This window comes from Erpetoichthys calabaricus, chromosome 10 (genome assembly GCF_900747795.2).
Source record: "Erpetoichthys calabaricus chromosome 10, fErpCal1.3, whole genome shotgun sequence".
NCBI lineage: Eukaryota > Metazoa > Chordata > Cladistia > Polypteriformes > Polypteridae > Erpetoichthys > Erpetoichthys calabaricus.
The window spans coordinates 17,440,190-17,458,324 of NC_041403.2; the positions used below are offsets into that span (position 1 = coordinate 17,440,190).

An 18,135-nucleotide genomic window follows, 5' to 3' on the forward strand; every position below is an offset into this window, starting at 1 on the left:
AAAGCTAGAGTAACTTCTGAAGGGTCAAAACAACCTCAAATCCAGATAAAACAGTCGCTTAATTCCAGGTAAAACCATATCGGTAACAAGTTCCTCCTCATCCAGCCCAGTGAGCCCTTCACCTCATGTCTCTGCAGGTCACTCCAACTGGTGGAGACGACGACAACATCTACAAACACCTCTTCTGACTCCTATCCCACCTGCCTTCATTGGCATCCTCCAGGATGCGCATAGACTTCCTTCATTCCATATGCCAGCACAGCACTACCTGGATGCATGGGAGGTTCGTTCGCCACCCCCAGATCAATGGGGCAACACCATGGAGTACCATTCACGTTGCTGCACTCTCAGGGCCTGGTCTCTCGTCTCCCCTCGTGCCCTGATGCAGCTATTGCCGTCTGGTTTACTCCTGACTGCTTACCTCTCCAGCTGTCCTCTGGACTGTTGTTTTCATGCTTCTCATCCAATTGTCTCCCCTCTCTGCTATGCAGGCTCCATTTATAGCTCCAGTGGGGTGCAGGTTCTGCTTATTCATCTGCTCTGAGGTGTTGATGAAGCTGACTGAGTGACACCCTCATCAAGCACTCCAATCCACCTTGGAGCAGCGCATACACCTGACTGCACGCTCCGGGACTCGCGATTATTTATTTAAAATCGCGCTTCACCATGAACAACTTATCAAAGCTGTGAGGTTCTCAAAATCTCACTGGTGATTTATTTATTTTATCATTATTTTGTTTAGGGGACACTGGGGTCACATTTATAACCTTTGTGTGTATTAAGAGTGGAAAATTTGCAAACATCAAAAAATAAGAAAATGCGTACTGCAAAAAGAAAATGACATTTACTTTTGTAATAAGTATCTGGTGGATGCACATTTGTATACAATTTACTGTTTATTAATCACAATCACCTTATAAATATGCATAAGTGAATGCACCTTGAAATAAGGTTGAAAGTGTGTATACACAGCTTTCTACGTGAAAGTCACCATTTATAAAAGAAAACTCGACAGGGGAGGGTGTGTGTATAGTTAGAGCAACTCTGACCCAACCGTACACAGCATTTTGGAGAAACTGGGAAGTGACGACCCCCCCTTGATCAAGTAAGAAAATGCAGTCACACCAGCTAAATGTCGACTCGCTCGCATAATAATTGATATCACCAAGCAGTTACTAGAATGTGCGTTGACATGACAAACATTATAACTATTGATGTACACACTGTATTTTAGTTCCCTTTTAAGAGGGCCAATGCTATGTATTTGCACTGAAGACTTAGTTTGTTTTTTTTTTTTCTGTTTATATCAGCTACCTGTTGCTGCTTCTCAGAGAACAGGCCGACAGCTTCGGAATATCTCAGCCAAGCTTCACTCCATCATGGCCGATATTCTGGAAGCAATTAATCGACCAGCGAGGCGCTACATCCAGTTTTCGTAAGGTGTGGGTGTACGTAAATACAGTTAGATGCATAAGTATTTAAACAGCAATACAGTGCTCATAATTTTGACTCTGTGCGTCAACATAATGGATTTGAAACAAAACAGTCAAGATGTGATTGAAGTGTAGACTTTGAGCTTCAATTTACTGCATTTAACAAAAACATTATATGAGCCATTTAGAAAAGACAGCCATTTTTATACATGGTCCCCCCATTTTCAGGGGCTCAGAGTATTTGAACAAACTAACATAATCATAAATATAACAGTCATTGTCAATACTTTTTTGAAAATCCTTTCCAGTCAATGACTCCCAGAAGTCTGAACCCATGGCCATCTCCAAAGTGCTAGGAGTCCACCCTAGTGATGCTACTGCGGCTCTCTTCCGGTGCTACTTGTTCGTTGGACTTTCTGCCATCAGCTTTGTCTTCAGTAAGTGACATGCATGTCCATTTGGGTTGAGGTCAGTGGACTGACTTGGCCATTGATGAATATTCCACTCCTTTGCATTGAAAAGCACTTGGTTTTCTGTCCCAGTATGTTTTTGCTGATTGTCCATCTGTACTTTGAAGTATCGTCCTATCACTTGTGCAGCATTTGTCTGAATCTGAGCTGACAGTGTAGCCCTCCTGTACACATCAGAATTCATCCTGCTACTTCTGTTAGCTGTCACATCATCAATAAACACCAATGAATGACTTCCATTGTCAGCCATGCGTGATCAGGCCATAACATTCCCTCCACCATGTTGCACAGATGACATGGTATTCATTAAATCATGAAGCATTTCTTCTCTTCTCCATACTCTTCTTTATCCATGATTCTGGTACATATTAATCTCAGTTTACTTTGTCCAAATAAAATTGTTCTAGAATTGGACTTTTAAAAATATTTTCTGTCAAAGTCTAATCTGTCCTTCCTATGCTGGAGGCTTACCAGTGGTTTGCACCTTGTTGTAAATACTCTGTCTTTACTTTCATGAAGTCTTCTCTTGATTGTGGACTTTGACAGTGACAAGTGGACCTCCCAGAGAATATTCTTGGTTTGGGTAAATGTCATGAATTGGTTCTTCTTCAACAAGGACAGAATTCTGCAATCATCCAGGACAGATGTCTTCTGTGGTTGTCCGTACCTTCTGGTGTTGCTGAGCTCACCAGTGTGGTCCTTCTCTTTAAGTCTACCAAATGGTTGATTTGACCACTCCTGCTGTTTCTGTCATCTCTCTGATGGGTTTGTTTTTTTTCTCTGCCTAATGATGGCCTGTTTTTACTTGCACGGACAGCTCTTTGGACCTCATACTGAGAGTTCACAGTGACAGTTTCCAGATGCAAATTCCACACTTCTACCTGTTTAATAGTTAATGTAATAATGAGGGACCTGCTCACACCTGACTATGGAAAAGCAGTCAAATGTCCAGATACTTTTGAGCCCCTGAAACTGAGGGACCATGTATAAAAATTGCTGTCATCAGTGCTGTCATCATTTTCTTAAACCCCTTTGAATTTATGTTGAATGCCTACACTTCAATCATGTCATTATTTCTTCATTTCAAATCTATTGCGGTGGTTTATAGAGCTAAAATTATGAAAATTGTGTCACTGTCCAAATGCTTCTTGATCTAACTGTATATAAAACTTAACACGTTTTTGGCAACATAAAAAGACAATTTGCAGCTTTGTCTGGTTCTCCTAACATTATTGGAGCACTTCATGAGTGGATAGGATCTGTGTGTGTGCATCCTTCTGTATGTTTGAAGTTCAGGAGAGGAGGCCAATCCAGTAACAGACTTGGGGAGTTGCACTCATCGCATGATAATACAACGAGGATGACCAGATCATTTCCATGGCCAAGGGGTTTCTCTCTAATCATGTACTCGTTTTCTGTTTTTTCCTTCCAGCTTTTGTGACCTTGCTGAATGGTGAGCAGGCCCAAGATGCTATCCGGACATTCCATCAGAGTACATTCAAGGGGAAGGAGCTCACGGTGCAGCTGCAACCAACAGATTCACTGCTGTGTATCACGAACCTGCCGCACACTTTCACCCTGGCGCAGTTTGAGGAGCTGGTGCGCACGTACGGGAACATAGAGAGGTGCTTCCTCGTGTACAGTGAGCACTCAGGCCATTCCAAGGGCTACGGCTTTGTGGAGTACATGAAAAAGGACTCTGCATCCAAGGCCCGCTCAGAGCTACTGGGTAAACAGCTGGGGGAACAGAGCCTTATGGTGCAGTGGACAGACGTCAACCAGCTGACTCCCGACCTCCTTCACTCCAAGTGCCTTTGCGTCGACAGGCTGCCAGCAGATTTTAGTGATACAGAAGAGCTGGCAAAGATCTTCTCCAGAAAGTATAAGCCGGTGTTCTGCCAGGTGGGTACCTCCGTTTTACAGTAGCGGGAGAGCCACCGGGCTTCTGAGGGGTTCCTACCTAAGTGGCAGCATACTGTTTCATCCTGGCACACCCCTTTTGTTGACCTGATGTGTGTCTGTCAGTTTATCTGTTTATATAGTGATTTTCATTCTGTCTCTCAATACGTTATGTAGTGCCTACCTACTATTTTTATATTATACTCTCCCTTAGATATCTTTTCGCTTGTTTTTTTCATTTTGTTGTCTTTCTGTTCCCTAATTATATTCACTTTTCTGTCTTTGTGTAATGGTGGTTAATTATTTTTAATTTGTATATGCAAATTGTTCTGTTTTAGTTCATTATTGTGGGTTATTTGGTCTTGTATCTGTTATGTTAATTGGTAATTGGGGAGTTGGGGTTTCAAATTAAGTGACAGCTGTCTGGTGCCTAAAGGCTATTTAAATCCCATGTGGCCACAGCATCCTGGTGGTGGCATTCAGTCTTAGAAGCCGTATATATATATATATATATATATATATATATATATATATATATTGTGAGACGCGGCACACTTGTGATACTGCCAACCCATCTGGAGCTGAACTGGAATTTTTACCTGGCAGGGATGCCAATATCATGGATGGACAGGCTAAGACTATTTATTCAGGGCAGTGTCTCCCCCAATACACTAGGTGGCAGCCCCAAGGGTTTCTGTCCCACCACAGAGACTCACATATTGGGAATTGTAGTTCTTTGGGTCAGCCCTGTTGGTCTCCGTGGTTGCTGAGGGAATTTCTTAGCCCTAGTTTGTTGGGCTTCAGATGCACCCAGTAACTACCAGAAGTACTCCCAAGCCACAGTTTCAGGACAATGGAAGTACTCCAGTGTTTTGCTTAAAAGGAGCAGCCTGCTTCAGTCCAGGGAGCCAGAGTTGGGAGGAGGCAGACAAAGTTTGCTGAAGAAGCAGAGGAGAGACAAGAGAAGTGCTGTGTGGTTAAATTCTGTGTTTTGAAGCCCCGAGTAAAGATTTGAAAAGAAATGAAAACTTGTGTCCATGCCATTGTGTTGGGTGTTGGGACCACCCCCTAGTGGTCAATATATACATATACTGTGTATATATATATATATATATATATATATATATATATATATATATATATATATATATATAATACAGAGAGAGATTGTCAAGCTTGGGTCACAAAGTTGCACAGGAGATTAGAAAAGGGGTCAGGTTTCCAAAGTACAAAATCTTTATTGCTGAACTGGCAGGTACACACGCAAGACCTTATTCAGAATGGGTTTGTCAACAGCAGGAAAGCACACAGGTTGCAGCTGTCAAATGTGGTGGTCCAGCTCCCCTTTCCAGGTCAAAAGAACACAAAGTCATCTTCATCAAGTAAGATCAATGGCTTGGAAGCAGTGACTGGAACAGACGCAGTCTGAGGGAGAGAGGACAGGAGAGTGAGCCATTAGGTTGGCTGGGGCTTGGTCTTTTAAACATTCTAAACCTCATGCAAGAAGTGTATTGGACAGTAAGTCTGCAAGCCTGCAGCTGATCCCACAAAAGGGACAGGTAAGAATGTGTTTGTTTCTCATTGAAATACTGTTTCAGAGGGAGTTTCTGAAGGGCAGCTGTGTTTCTTTGCCCTAGGTTTACTGTTTAACACGGAGACAGCCTGCAGTTAAGAGCGTAAGAGCGTGCAGCTGGTGGCGCTATACGGGAGGAAAAATGGAACAGTGGAACTACTGAACTGCACTTGAGAAACGGTCATCACCATTATGGGCAACTAACTTGCGGCGACACCGGTCACTGCAGTGGTAGTGCTGTTGCTTTGCAGTAAGGAGACTGTGGAAGATTGTGGGTTTGCTTCCCGGTTCCTCCCTGTGTGGATAGCGCTTTGAGTACTGAGAAAAGCGCATATATAAATATAATGAATTATTATTGTTATTATTAATTATTATTACTATACACATATACTGTATATATATATATATATATATATATATGTAGTGCCTTTCACGTTATCATATAGGGGCTGTCTGCCTTTCTTTCTGTTATATAACTGTATGTATATCTTGTATCTGTACCAAGCCTTTCCTATTATATAGTGCCTTTTCACTATTTCTGTCAACCTAGGGTCAATTTAGTATTTGACCCATCAGTCTAATTTCTGTCTAGTATTTTTCTCTTACAGAAGGCCTTTCAGGCTATCTGTCTGTCAGTTTGTCTATCATATAGTGCCTTTCACACTAATGTATGGTGTTTTTTACACTATCTATTTTTCTGTCTAGTACCTACACATATTTAGTACCTTTTTTATTTATCATATAGTGCCTTTTCATTATTTCTGTCTAGCTAGCTGGCATCCATTTACTACCTCTTCTATTAGACTAATGTCTGCCTAGTATTTTTTCATATATAGTGCCTTTCATATTATCTGTCTGTCAGTTGTATCTATGAATCATCAAGTACTTGTTCCATCTGTCTTGTATCTGTCTGCGTCATATGTTAGGACCACCAACCATAGCGAGTGCCCAGTTTGGTGACGTTTCAAGTGTACTGTGTGTTCTGGCAGAGGGTCCTGTTGTATTATGGGATAGGGAGAGAGGGAGGGGCAGAAAGAGGTGGGACAAGCAAAAGAATATCTGAGACAGAGAAATGGGACAGAAGATGTCAGTCCACATTCTCCTTACAATGAAACAACAACAACAACATTTATTTATATAGCACATTTTCATACAAAAAGTAGCTCAAAGTGCTTTACATAATGAAGAAAAGAAGAATAAAAGACAAATAAGAAATTAAAATAAGACAACCTTAGTTAACATAAAAAGGAGTAAGGTCCGATGGCCAGGGTGGACAGAAAAAACAAAAAAAACTCCAGAAGGCTGGAGAAAAAAATAAAATCTGTAGGGGTTCCAGGCCACGAGACCGCCCAGTCCCCTTTGGGCATTCTACCTAACATAAATGAAATAGCCCTCTTAGTTAGGGTTCTCACGGAGTCACTTGATGCTGATGGTTATACAGACTTCTGGCTTTTAATCCATCCATCATTGTTGGAACATCATGGTGCTTTGGGTAGATGGTGGTGGCACAAGCCCCCATCTGTCAGCCTCCCTTCATTGGAAAATTAAACAAATGGCATTGAACCAGTAATACGGGGAGCTTATATCACACATGTGTCCTTGCTTGTTTGTGTGATTTCCCTCCTTGTTAACCTATAAAACAAACAAAATCATCAACCTTTATTGTCTCCCCCTTCCTCAGTACCTTCATAATGTTCTGGAACTGCAGGGTTTTATTCTAGAAGAGTAACCCGAGTACCCCACCGTAGGCCACAGCTAAAACCGCCAAGCTGTCCTGACCTGAGTCTGCTGGGAGACGTTGTTATAGTCTGCTAATGGGCAGATGTTCCCGCAGTGTGCTCGACATCAGTCTTCTCTTTTAATTACATCTCATGGATTATAAATTGTTACTAATTTTTCAGAATTTTGTCTGTTTCTCCTTGTAGTGAAGGGCACCTGTAGAGAGAAGAGAGAGAAAGATGAAATGAAATGTACTATATAATAGATAGATAGATACATAAAATGAAAGGCACTATATAATAAAGAAAGGCACTGTCTAGTAGATATATACTATAGACAGATAAAAGAAAAGTCCTATGTAATAGAGAGACAGAGAAAATAAAAAGCACTGTGTATTAGATAAAAAGAAAGGTAACATATAATAGATACATACTGCAGATGGATAAAATATAAGGCACTATATAATATGTATACTGTAGATAGATACAATGAGAAACACTATATAACAGAGAGATTAACTGAAAGGCATTATGTAAGAGATATTATACACAGATAAAAGGAAAGGCAGTAAATAACAGATAAACAGATAAAATGAAAAGCACTATGTAATAGATTCATACAAAGAAAGGTAGTATACAATGGATCCATCCATCCATCCATTTTCCAACCCGCTGAATCCGAACACAGGGTCACGGGGGTCTGCTGGAGCCAATCCCAGCCAACACAGGGCACAAGGCAGGAAACAATCCCGGGCAGGGTGCCAACCCACCACAGAGTATACAATGGATACAGATGTAAATAGATAAAATAAAAGGGACTATATAATAGGTATGCTTTAGATATATAAAATGAAAGGCATTATATAATAGATACTGTAGACAAAATGAAAGATATTGTATAATACAGAGATTAAATGAAAAGCAACATATAATAGATACTATAGACAGATATCTAAAATAAAAGGTAGTATATAATAGATGAATAAACTGAAAGGCACTATGTAACAGATATTGAAGACCTATAAAATGAAATACTGTACTATATAATAGACGCATACTGTAGATTGATAGAACGTAAGGCACTAATAATAATACAGAGATTAAATGAAAAGCAACATATAATACAGTGGTGTGAAAAACTATTTGCCCCCTTCCTGATTTCTTATTCTTTTGCATGTTTGTCACACAAAATGTTTCTGATCATCAAACACATTTAACCATTAGTCAAATACAACACAAGTAAACACAAAATGCAGTTTGTAAATGGTGGTTTTTATTATTTAGGGAGAAAAAAAAATCCAAACCTACATGGCCCTGTGTGAAAAAGTAATTGCCCCCTGAACCTAATAACTGGTTGGGCCACCCTTAGCAGCAATAACTGCAATCAAGCGTTTGCGATAACTTGCAATGAGTCTATTACAGCGCTCTGGAGGAATTTTGGCCCACTCATCTTTGCAAAATTGTTATAATTCAGCTTTATTTGAGGGTTTTCTAGCATGAACCGCCTTTTTAAGGTCATGCCATAGCATCTCAATTGGATTCAGGTCAGGACTTTGACTAGGCCACTCCAAAGTCTTCATTTTGTTTTTCTTCAGCCATTCAGAGGTGGATTTGCTGGTGTGTTTTGGGTCATTGTCCTGTTGCAGCACCCAAGATCGCTTCAGCTTGAGTTGACGAACAGATGGCCGGATGTTCTCCTTCAGGATTTTTTGGTAGACAGTAGAATTCATGGTTCCATCTATCACAGCAAGCCTTCCCGGTCCTGAAGCAGCAAAACAACCCCAGACCATCACACTACCACCACCATATTTTACTGTTGGTATGATGTTCTTTTTCTGAAATGCTGTGTTCCTTTTACGCCAGATGTAACGGGACATTTGCCTTCCAAAAAGTTCAACTTTTGACTCATCAGTCCACAAGGTATTTTCCCAAAAGTCTTGGCAATCATTGAGATGTTTCTTAGCAAAATTGAGACGAGCCCTAATGTTCTTTTTGCTTAACAGTGGTTTGTGTCTTGGAAATCTGCCATGCAGGCCGTTTTTGCCCAGTCTCTTTCTTATGGTGGAGTCGTGAACACTGACCTTAATTGAGGCAAGTGAGGCCTGCAGTTCTTTAGACGTTGTCCTGGGGTCTTTTGTGACCTCTCGGATGAGTCGTCTCTGCGCTCTTGGGGTAATTTTGGTCGGCCGGCCACTCCTGGGAAGGTTCACCACTGTTCCATGTTTTTGCCATTTGTGGATAATGGCTCTCACTGTGGTTCTCGTGGCCTGGAACCCCTACAGATTTTATTTTTTTCTCCAGCTTTCTGGAGTTTTTTTTTGTTTTTTCTGTCCACCCTGGCCATCGGACCTTACTCCTTATTATGTTAACTAAGGTTGTCTTATTTTAATTTCTTTTTTGTCTTTTATTCTTTTTTTCTTCATTATGTAAAGCACTTTGAGCTACTTTTTGTATGAAAATGTGCTATATAAATAAATGTTGTTGTTGTTGTTGTTGTTCGCTGGAGTCCCAAAGCTTTAGAAATGGCTTTATAACCTTTACCAGACTGATAGATCTCAATTACTTCTGTTCTCATTTGTTCCTGAATTTCTTTGGATCTTGGCATGATGTCTAGCTTTTGAGGTGCTTTTGGTCTACTTCTCTGTGTCAGGCAGCTCCTATTTAAGTGATTTCTTGATTGAAACAGGTGTGGCAGTAATCAGGCCTGGGGGTGGCTATGGAAATTGAACTCAGGTGTGATACACCACAGTTAGGTTATTTTTTAACAAGGGGGCAATTACTTTTTCACACAGGGCCATGTAGGTTTGGATTTTTTTTCTCCCTAAATAATAAACACCATCATTTAAAAACTGCATTTTGTGTTTACTTGTGTTATATTTGACTAATGGTTAAATGTGTTTGATGATCAGAAACATTTTGTGTGACAAACATGCAAAAGAATAAGAAATCAGGAAGGGGGCAAATAGTTTTTCACACCACTGTAGATACTATAGACAGATATCTAAAATAAAAGGTAGTATATAATAGATGAATAAACTGAAAGGCACTATGTAACAGATATTGAAGACCTATAAAATGAAATACTGTACTATATAATAGACGCATACTGTAGATTGATAGAACGTAAGGCACTAATAATAATACTAATAATAATAATACAGAGATTAAATGAAAAGCAGTTATAAATAAGTATAAACAGAATAAAAGGCACTATAGATAGATAGAGAGATAGATAGATAGATAGATAGATAGATAGATAGATAGATAGATAGAGAAAGGCATATTTCTGTAGGTATGACCAGAAAGCCTGCTGAACCATTTCAATACTTAGGGTTTTATTACGGTACACTGGGCTATTGAATTACCATCCCTCTGTATTAAGAGGTTAATATGCGGCCATTGTATATTTATACAGTTTCATTAAAAAAAGTTCAGGTTATCACTCCATTTAATGCACATGAAGGGGGTGCCCTGATTGGAATCATTACTCTAAGAAGGTCAGTACATTCAAAAAAAGGTTTATTAGATTAAATATATACACAGTGGTGAAATGAATATAGGGAAAACAGAAATGCATGAAATAAAAAAGATGCTCCTGGGATGGTGCCACACTGTTTGAGAATATTATGCTGCGTTAGATCTTGCTATCAAGACAGGTGGCTCACCCAAGCACTCCTTTGTCACCCTTTCCCTCTCCCTTTTCCTCTCCTCCTCTCTTTCCTTGTTCCTGTTCCTACTGGTTTTGAGTCTTTGCTTAAGTTCATCTCTCAGCTCTAAATTGAAATGGGTCCTGGCAGCTTGGGGTGGCTTTAAACCATCAATCCCAGGGAACCTTCAGCCGGTCCTGCAGTTACTTCTAGTGTTTCAGGTTCACAGTCTCATCTGCTGGCCCTGATGTTACTGCAGCTCTTATAAAGGGCAAGCCAAGCCAAGTATACAGTATATGACTCCAAGTATACTGTATATCTATGAAGCCCAGAAGCCTCCTCCCAGGAGCTTCAAGTAGGTGGAGATGACTCCAATGGGAGTTATCACAGAGTCTCGAATGAGGCACATTACCTGCATTGTGAAGGAGTGTCAGTTACGGCACTACGGTCATGTGGCGCAACTCCCCAAGGTTGATCCGGCTCACAGGACCCTCATTGCTGAGGACCTGAGCAGCTAGACCAGAACAAGGGGATGCCCACATAACATCTGGTTGCAGAAGATAGATGGTCATTTCCAGTTGGGGGGACTGTACTGCATGCTAACAGCGATCCTGAGGTATTTCATCATGTGGTGGGTGTGGCAAAGCGCTGTACCGGTGCATGCTCCCCAGCCTGACCTGACCTGACCTGACCTATCAATATTACTGTTATTTAATATTTGTTAGTATAAGTATATGCTCCTTCTTTTAATAATAATTTAAAACAAACATTAAAAGCCAAGGGATCTACCTCAGCTGTTTTCTACTTTAACTGTGTTGTAATACTCAAGAGTTCCCAAGCTCAAAGTCCCAAAAACTTCCACAAATGCCTACAAGAGGGGGATATTACCATCAAACCCTGGCTAGATACAAGAACAAACACAGGAACTTTATAAAACAAAAGATTAATATTTAACAAAAATGCTGTATAATAATGTGAAGCTCCATGAAGCACAAAAAGGAAAAAACAAGTTGCCAACAACATTCCCTTCAACGTGAACAAAGTCTCCAGTACAGTAATTCAATGGCAACGTCAAAAAAACAGAGCAGAAAGGGTCAAAAGTCCATAAGTGACAACAAGCACAGAAATGATCACAATGAAACACTCACCAAGTGCATTTGAATGAGCTGCAGAGGACGGTGGGTTTCTCCCACCTTTACAGGACTTAGGGTAGTCCCTTATGGTGGTATGCAGGTGATCCTGCCTTTGGGGAACCATCCACAAAACACAAGGAACATAACACAAGCATAAGGAATAAAGCAAATAATAAACAAAAGTAACACGAACAAAAATCAAAGATTCCACAATGAACACAAATTACACAAAACAGCACTGGCTGAAATTTAACATACTGCTCTCTTAAGTTATTCAATAGATCTGAACCGCTTCTCCCAGCTGGAACACACTCTGCTTGCTCACTCTCTCTCTCTCTCTCTCTCTCTCTCTCACTCATGCACTCTCTCTCTCTCTCTTTGTCTCTCTCTCACTCACTCTCACTTGCTTTCTTCCTCACTCTCTCACTCTGTCTTTCTTTCTCTCTCTTGCCTCTACTGAACACCTGTGTAGAGCTCTAGCCATCCATCTCGCTTTACTCAAGCTTACACTCGCTCACATTTTTCTCATTTTCGTTTCTCCTGATTTCATTTTCTCTTTGCTTACCTGCCCTTCTCCTTACTAAATGTATTAACTGAATATCACTTTACTACAAATGCCATTCGACCACAAAAATTGGCATTTGTAATTCACCAGGTTCAGGTGAGAAGTCAGAGTTCTAAGACACAATTTGGAGAATTTGGGTAGCTTTGTTTTCTCCAAATTGTCTAACTTGCAGCTCTGAGTTTGTGGAACATTCGTGTAGAATTTCCAATTCAGAAGCTAATTTTTATTGTCTGTCTGAAAGCACATGAATGCAGTATTTGCGTGGCTGGAGTTTCTGAGAGTTTCCATTCCGAGTGTGAGAATTCAGATCACAACGATGGCATGCATGTCATAGTAAAAATGAGAACATTTAAAAATAAGAAATACATAAGCAGAATTCCCATGTCAAAAAAGCACAGGAGTTAACAGAATAAAAACACAACAAGGTCAGAGAATGCGGAGCTTATTGTGGTAACTTTGTGTGTAAGAATTTTAACATAAATATAGCGCCACCTACTGATGCACAATCAAATTACCTGTGAAGAGATGTTATTAGATTAGTGGCTGTCAAACTTTGTCCTGGCGCTCCCCTTGGGTTGCTGGTTTTTGACTCGCCCAGTTTCACAGTACAGCCATAACACTAAAAGCACAGAGAGGTGAAGTGAATCTCATTGATGATCACCTCACAATGGCATCTGTCACTGGGTGACAGCGAGTGAACAATCAGCTCTTGAAGGTGATACGTTGGAAGCAAAAATAAATAAATAAATAAGCATAAGGATCTGAGTGACTGTGACAAGGACCAGATTGTAATGGCTGGATGACTGGGTTCGACCATCTCCAGGTTTTGTGGAGTGTCCCTGGTACACAGTGGTTAATACCTACTGAAAGTGGTCCAAGGAAAGACAACCGATGCGACGTGGTCATGGGCACCCAAGGCTTATTGATGTGTGTTGGTAGCGAAGGCTAGCCCATCTGGTCCGATCCCACAGAAGAGTTACTGGAGCACAAAATGCTGAAAAACTTAATAATGCCCATTAGAGAAATGTGTGAGAACATAAAGTACGTCTCAGCTTGCTGCATATGGGGCTGGATAGCCGCGAGCCAGTCAGAGTGCTCATGTTGACCCCTGTATACTGCTGAAAGTGCCTACAATGGGCATGTGAGCATCAGAACTGGACCATGGAGTAATGGAAGAAAGTGGTCTGGTTTGATGAATCCTATTTTCTTTTAGATCATGTGGACAACCAGGACAGAATCAATTACCTGGGGAAGAGATGGCAGCAGGATGCATCATGGGAAGAAAGCAAGCCGGCAGAGGCAGTGCGTGCCATGCTCTGAGCAATGTTCAGCTAGGAAACATTGGGACCTGGAAGCCATGTGAATGTTACCTTGTGACGTACCACCTACCTAAAGATTGCTGCAGGCCACACACATCCCTTCATGGCAATGCTAATCCCTAACGCCAGTGGCCTCTTTCAGCAGGATAATGCAAAAATTGTTCAGGATTGGTTTGAGGAACATGACAAAAAGTTCATGGTGTTGATTTGGCCTCCAAATTCCCCAGATCTTAATCCGATTGAGCGTCTGTGGGATGTGCTGGAAAAACAAGTCCAATCCCCAAAAGCCGCACCTCACATGTTATAGCACTTAAAGACCCTGCTGCTAACATTGTGGTGCAGATACCACAGGACACCTTCAGAGGTCTTATGGAGTCCATGCCTGGATGAGTCACAGCAGTTTTGGTGGCACGAGGGGGACCTGCACAATATTAGTTTTAACGTTATGGCTAATTGGTGTTTGATATTCATTTTATCTCAGACTGGTCTCGTTTCATCAGCTCATCATATATATCTGCTCTTATTCTGCATTCAGAAAAGCACAACTAAGTGATTTTTACATTTAAGAGACATTTACAAATATTTGTATTTTTTTCTATAACTTTAAATGCTTAAATCTATTTTTTTAATTTTTATTATTAATTTCCATTTTTGTGTAATTTGCTTCCTCAATTGCATCCTAATAATGTCAACTAACAATCAGCAGAGCAGACACCCAGGAAGACAACACTGAATGCTGAAAGGTTGAAACTATTTCAACATCAGCCCCACTCTGGTGTCCATTGGGAAATAACAGAAGAAAGAACCAGAACACACACAGGGAGAAAAAAAAAGGCCGGGATGCTCACTCTCACCAACCCTGTTTAACATCTGAGTGGAGAGAATCATTAAAGAAGCGCCAACAATCAGAGAGCAGAGAGTGAAAGATGGAGGAAGACGGATTACATTGGTAAGATTTGTAGACGAGAAAGCAATAACATCAAAGCGATAAAGAAAGACTACAGAAACTAATGAACAAATTAGATTACATGTGCAAGATGCATGGAATGAAGATCAGTATAAAGAAAACAGAAGAGATGTGCATAGCAAAGGATAGAATAGAGAAAATGGAAATAATAAAAAATTGCAGATCAAACCTTGTAAAAAGTAAATAACTTCAAATATTTGAGAAGTATGCTGTCAAGAGATAAAAGAAATGAAAAAGAAATAAAAAAATACAGCAATGGGAAAAAGCAGCCTTCAATGTAAAGGAAATTTACTAACAAATACGATGCATGAAATCCTTAACCTCCATAGCTTTATGTTTACCATCAGAAAAACAAGCCAAAAATCGGTAGATTTTTTTCAATAAGAATAATATAATAAAATAATAATACATTTTATTTATGTAGCGCCTTTCCCATGCTCAAGGCACTAAAGAAATGGTATTACTTGTAACTGAAACATGTAAATATCAAATATATATTTAGTGGTGAGAGGGGTTTCACCTACCCTGGAAAAGGGAATAAATGGACTCCAACCACAGCTGTGCTGGATGCTAAATGTGCCCTCCGGCACCAAGATATAATAGGCCAAGTCCAACCAGGCAGAGGAGGCTTTGGCCTGGGAACAAAAACACCTACCTGGCTGAAGGCAACACAAATTAACTCCAGGCCATTGTATTAGAGGAGGTGTGCCGACAGGAAGAAGTAGCCAGGTGGTCCTAAGCCGTAGGTTGAACAATACAAGGCTGCTGGACGAGGTTGGAAGGTGTTGAGAAGGGGAAACTCACGTGGAACAGTCTGTAAAGTATGGAGTCAAATAGGCTGCGTTTTATCATCTACCAGGGCTGTCTTAACATATGGGCATAATGGGCCCTGGCCTGGTCCTCCGGTCCAACTCCAGTAAACATGCTTACGTCATCGAGCTAACAGCCCTGTGGGAGGATACGGTTCATGAAGCTCATGAATGTAAGAAGCTGTGTTACTCCAACCTAGCAGATGACAGAGAATGGAATGTGAAGGTACGCCCAGTTAAAGTGGGGTGCAGGGGCTTTGTAGCCAGTTCCTCAGGGAAGTAGGTATCAGAGGGCAGGATCACCAAAAACCAATCAAAGAACTGGCAAACACCACTGAAAGGAGCAGCCACTGGCTGTGGCTGAAAAGGAAAGGTGCTGCTTGGACTGCCAAGGTTGTCGGGCGGAGTGGTGGCTCTGAGGCTAGGGATCTGCACTGGCAATCGGAAGGTTGCCGGTTTGAATCCCGTAAATGCCAAAAAGGGACTCGGCTCTGTTGGGCCCTTGAGCAAGGCCCTTAACCTGCCATTGCTGAGCGCTTTGAGTAGTGAGAAAAGCACTATATAAATGCAAAGAATTATTATTATTATTATTAAGGTGACCAGCTGACCATAAGAGACACACACCAAATTCTGATCAGCCTGTGGTGGTCCTGCCTCAGCGGATGATAAAAGACCGAAGCACCCCATGATGTGGAGGTGCAAAACTGACGATGTGTCCTTGTGGTGGCAGCGTCGCCTAGTGGCCATCTCTAAACAACCCCCTCGGAAAACAGTTGTAGCTCAGAAACACTAGGGATTGTAACATCCATTCCTTCATTTGAAATGTAGATAGCATCTTTTCATTTCATGGTTCTTTATAGGTACACGCGATAGATTTTCACTAATTCCACACCATAAGCCTTGGCAGGTTACATGACTTACACCCGATGGCTCAAGAAGTGGGGCTGAACATTCTTATGAGTTACAATACACCACCATGGCCACTAGGGGCAACCCCCCCAACACCACCAGTAGCCTCTTTAGTATTGTGTTTACCCCCAGAAAAATAAGTCAAAAACGCTGAATTTTTTTCAACAATAAAAAAATATTATTATGTGTAACAGAAGCATGTAAATATCAATTCATCAGCATATATCCAGTAGGAGAGGTCTGCCAAGTGTGCACTACTGTACTGATGCAGATTTAGTACACGTCCTTCGTGTGACATATTTTGAGACCGTCACCCATGCACAGCCCGATGTCATAATCGGGACAGTACAAGTGTGTTTCTTTACGTGCTTAGAATATTTTTACTTTTGCTTGAGCATGAGAGGCTAGAAAGTCGGTGCTTGATCCACACGATTGTGTTATTGTCAGCTACCACAGCACAAGCCTTAGTGACTTCCACATTTCACTGACATTAACATTGACAGTTGCTATCGTGAATAATGCTTAGGAGGTGCCATTGATTGCAATCATTTTTTCCTTTTTGCCACATACATACTGCATCTTCACATGACTGGAGTTACCAGGTACTGTATGTCACGGCAGTTTGGTTTTTCAGTGTTGTATCTGTGTCAGCATCTGATGACCAATTCACATTGTCATCACTATTGCTCGATTCACCTAATGGTTTAGTTTGAGTTTGTTCTAAAACTGGCTTTAGACCTTCTCATTTACACCCCATTTTCTTTTGGCTGAAGGCTCCACCCCATCCATGAATACTGGTAAGTTACTTTAGTGTGGCAAAACACATAGAAATATTCATGATTGTTTTGCAGCCTGATGTTATTTCATCCACTAGATGGCAGCAGAATGCTGTCCCAAGCATTATTCAGGTGTAAAAATTGTAAAGCAGATCATTACGTATCACCCCAAGTCTGACTCGGGGTTAACCTTAATAGCACAGAATTCTGAGACCGAGTCACGCTCAGGGTTAACACCAAGGAGGTTAAAAAAAGAGTACTAGACACTCTAGCAACAGAGACACTGACAATGAGGAGAGGGAATATAAACAGATTGAAAGCTGTGGTTACAGAGAAGGCTGGAATAGGTCAGTTGGAGGGATACATCATCTGATGAAAATGTGTTGGAAAGGAATGGCAATAAAAGAGCATGTTGGAAAAGTTAGAAGTCAACAAAATTGTGTAAGACAGGTACTAAGAGGAGATGGAGCCGAAAATGGTGCTGTAAGGTAAACTGGAGGGAAAGAAATCAAAAAGAACGAAGAACATGTTCTATTATCTGACAAATGGTAAATCATACCAAGAAATTTAAAGAAGACAGAAAACAAATGAAGAACTGGCAACTTGAAAACCTGGTCCATGGCAGATAACTAAAGAAGAAGAAGAAGAACCAGAACACCTGGAAAAACATTTTAATAACCAAGTTTTTAAAAGCACTAGTTGTCCTGGGCATCTCATCATTCTTGGGCTTGAGACACCAGAGCAGACTGGAGCTGTCTCACCACCCTGCCACCATGGTGCACAATTGTCAATATAAGGTCTTTCTAGTCAAGGGTAATGTTCAGATTTTGCACTGCAATAGATCTTTATTACAGCAAGATCTGGAAATAACTTGGTGGCCTTTCTATGAGTGACTGGTGCATTTTCTAAACCCATCA

The 18,135-nt window shown here is 40.9% G+C and overlaps 1 protein-coding gene across 4 annotated transcripts in view; it reads left to right on the forward strand.

Moving 5' to 3' along the window:
* Positions 1-18,135, forward strand: part of raver2 (ribonucleoprotein, PTB-binding 2) — a 233,669-nt gene that overhangs the window by 165,253 nt on the left and 50,281 nt on the right. For all 4 annotated transcript variants that reach the window (XM_051932711.1, XM_051932710.1, XM_028810952.2 and 1 more), the window contains exon 3: positions 3,336-3,805. In XM_051932711.1, coding sequence (XP_051788671.1) covers positions 3,336-3,805 — 470 coding nt within the window. The remainder of the gene's footprint in view (positions 1-3,335; positions 3,806-18,135) is intronic.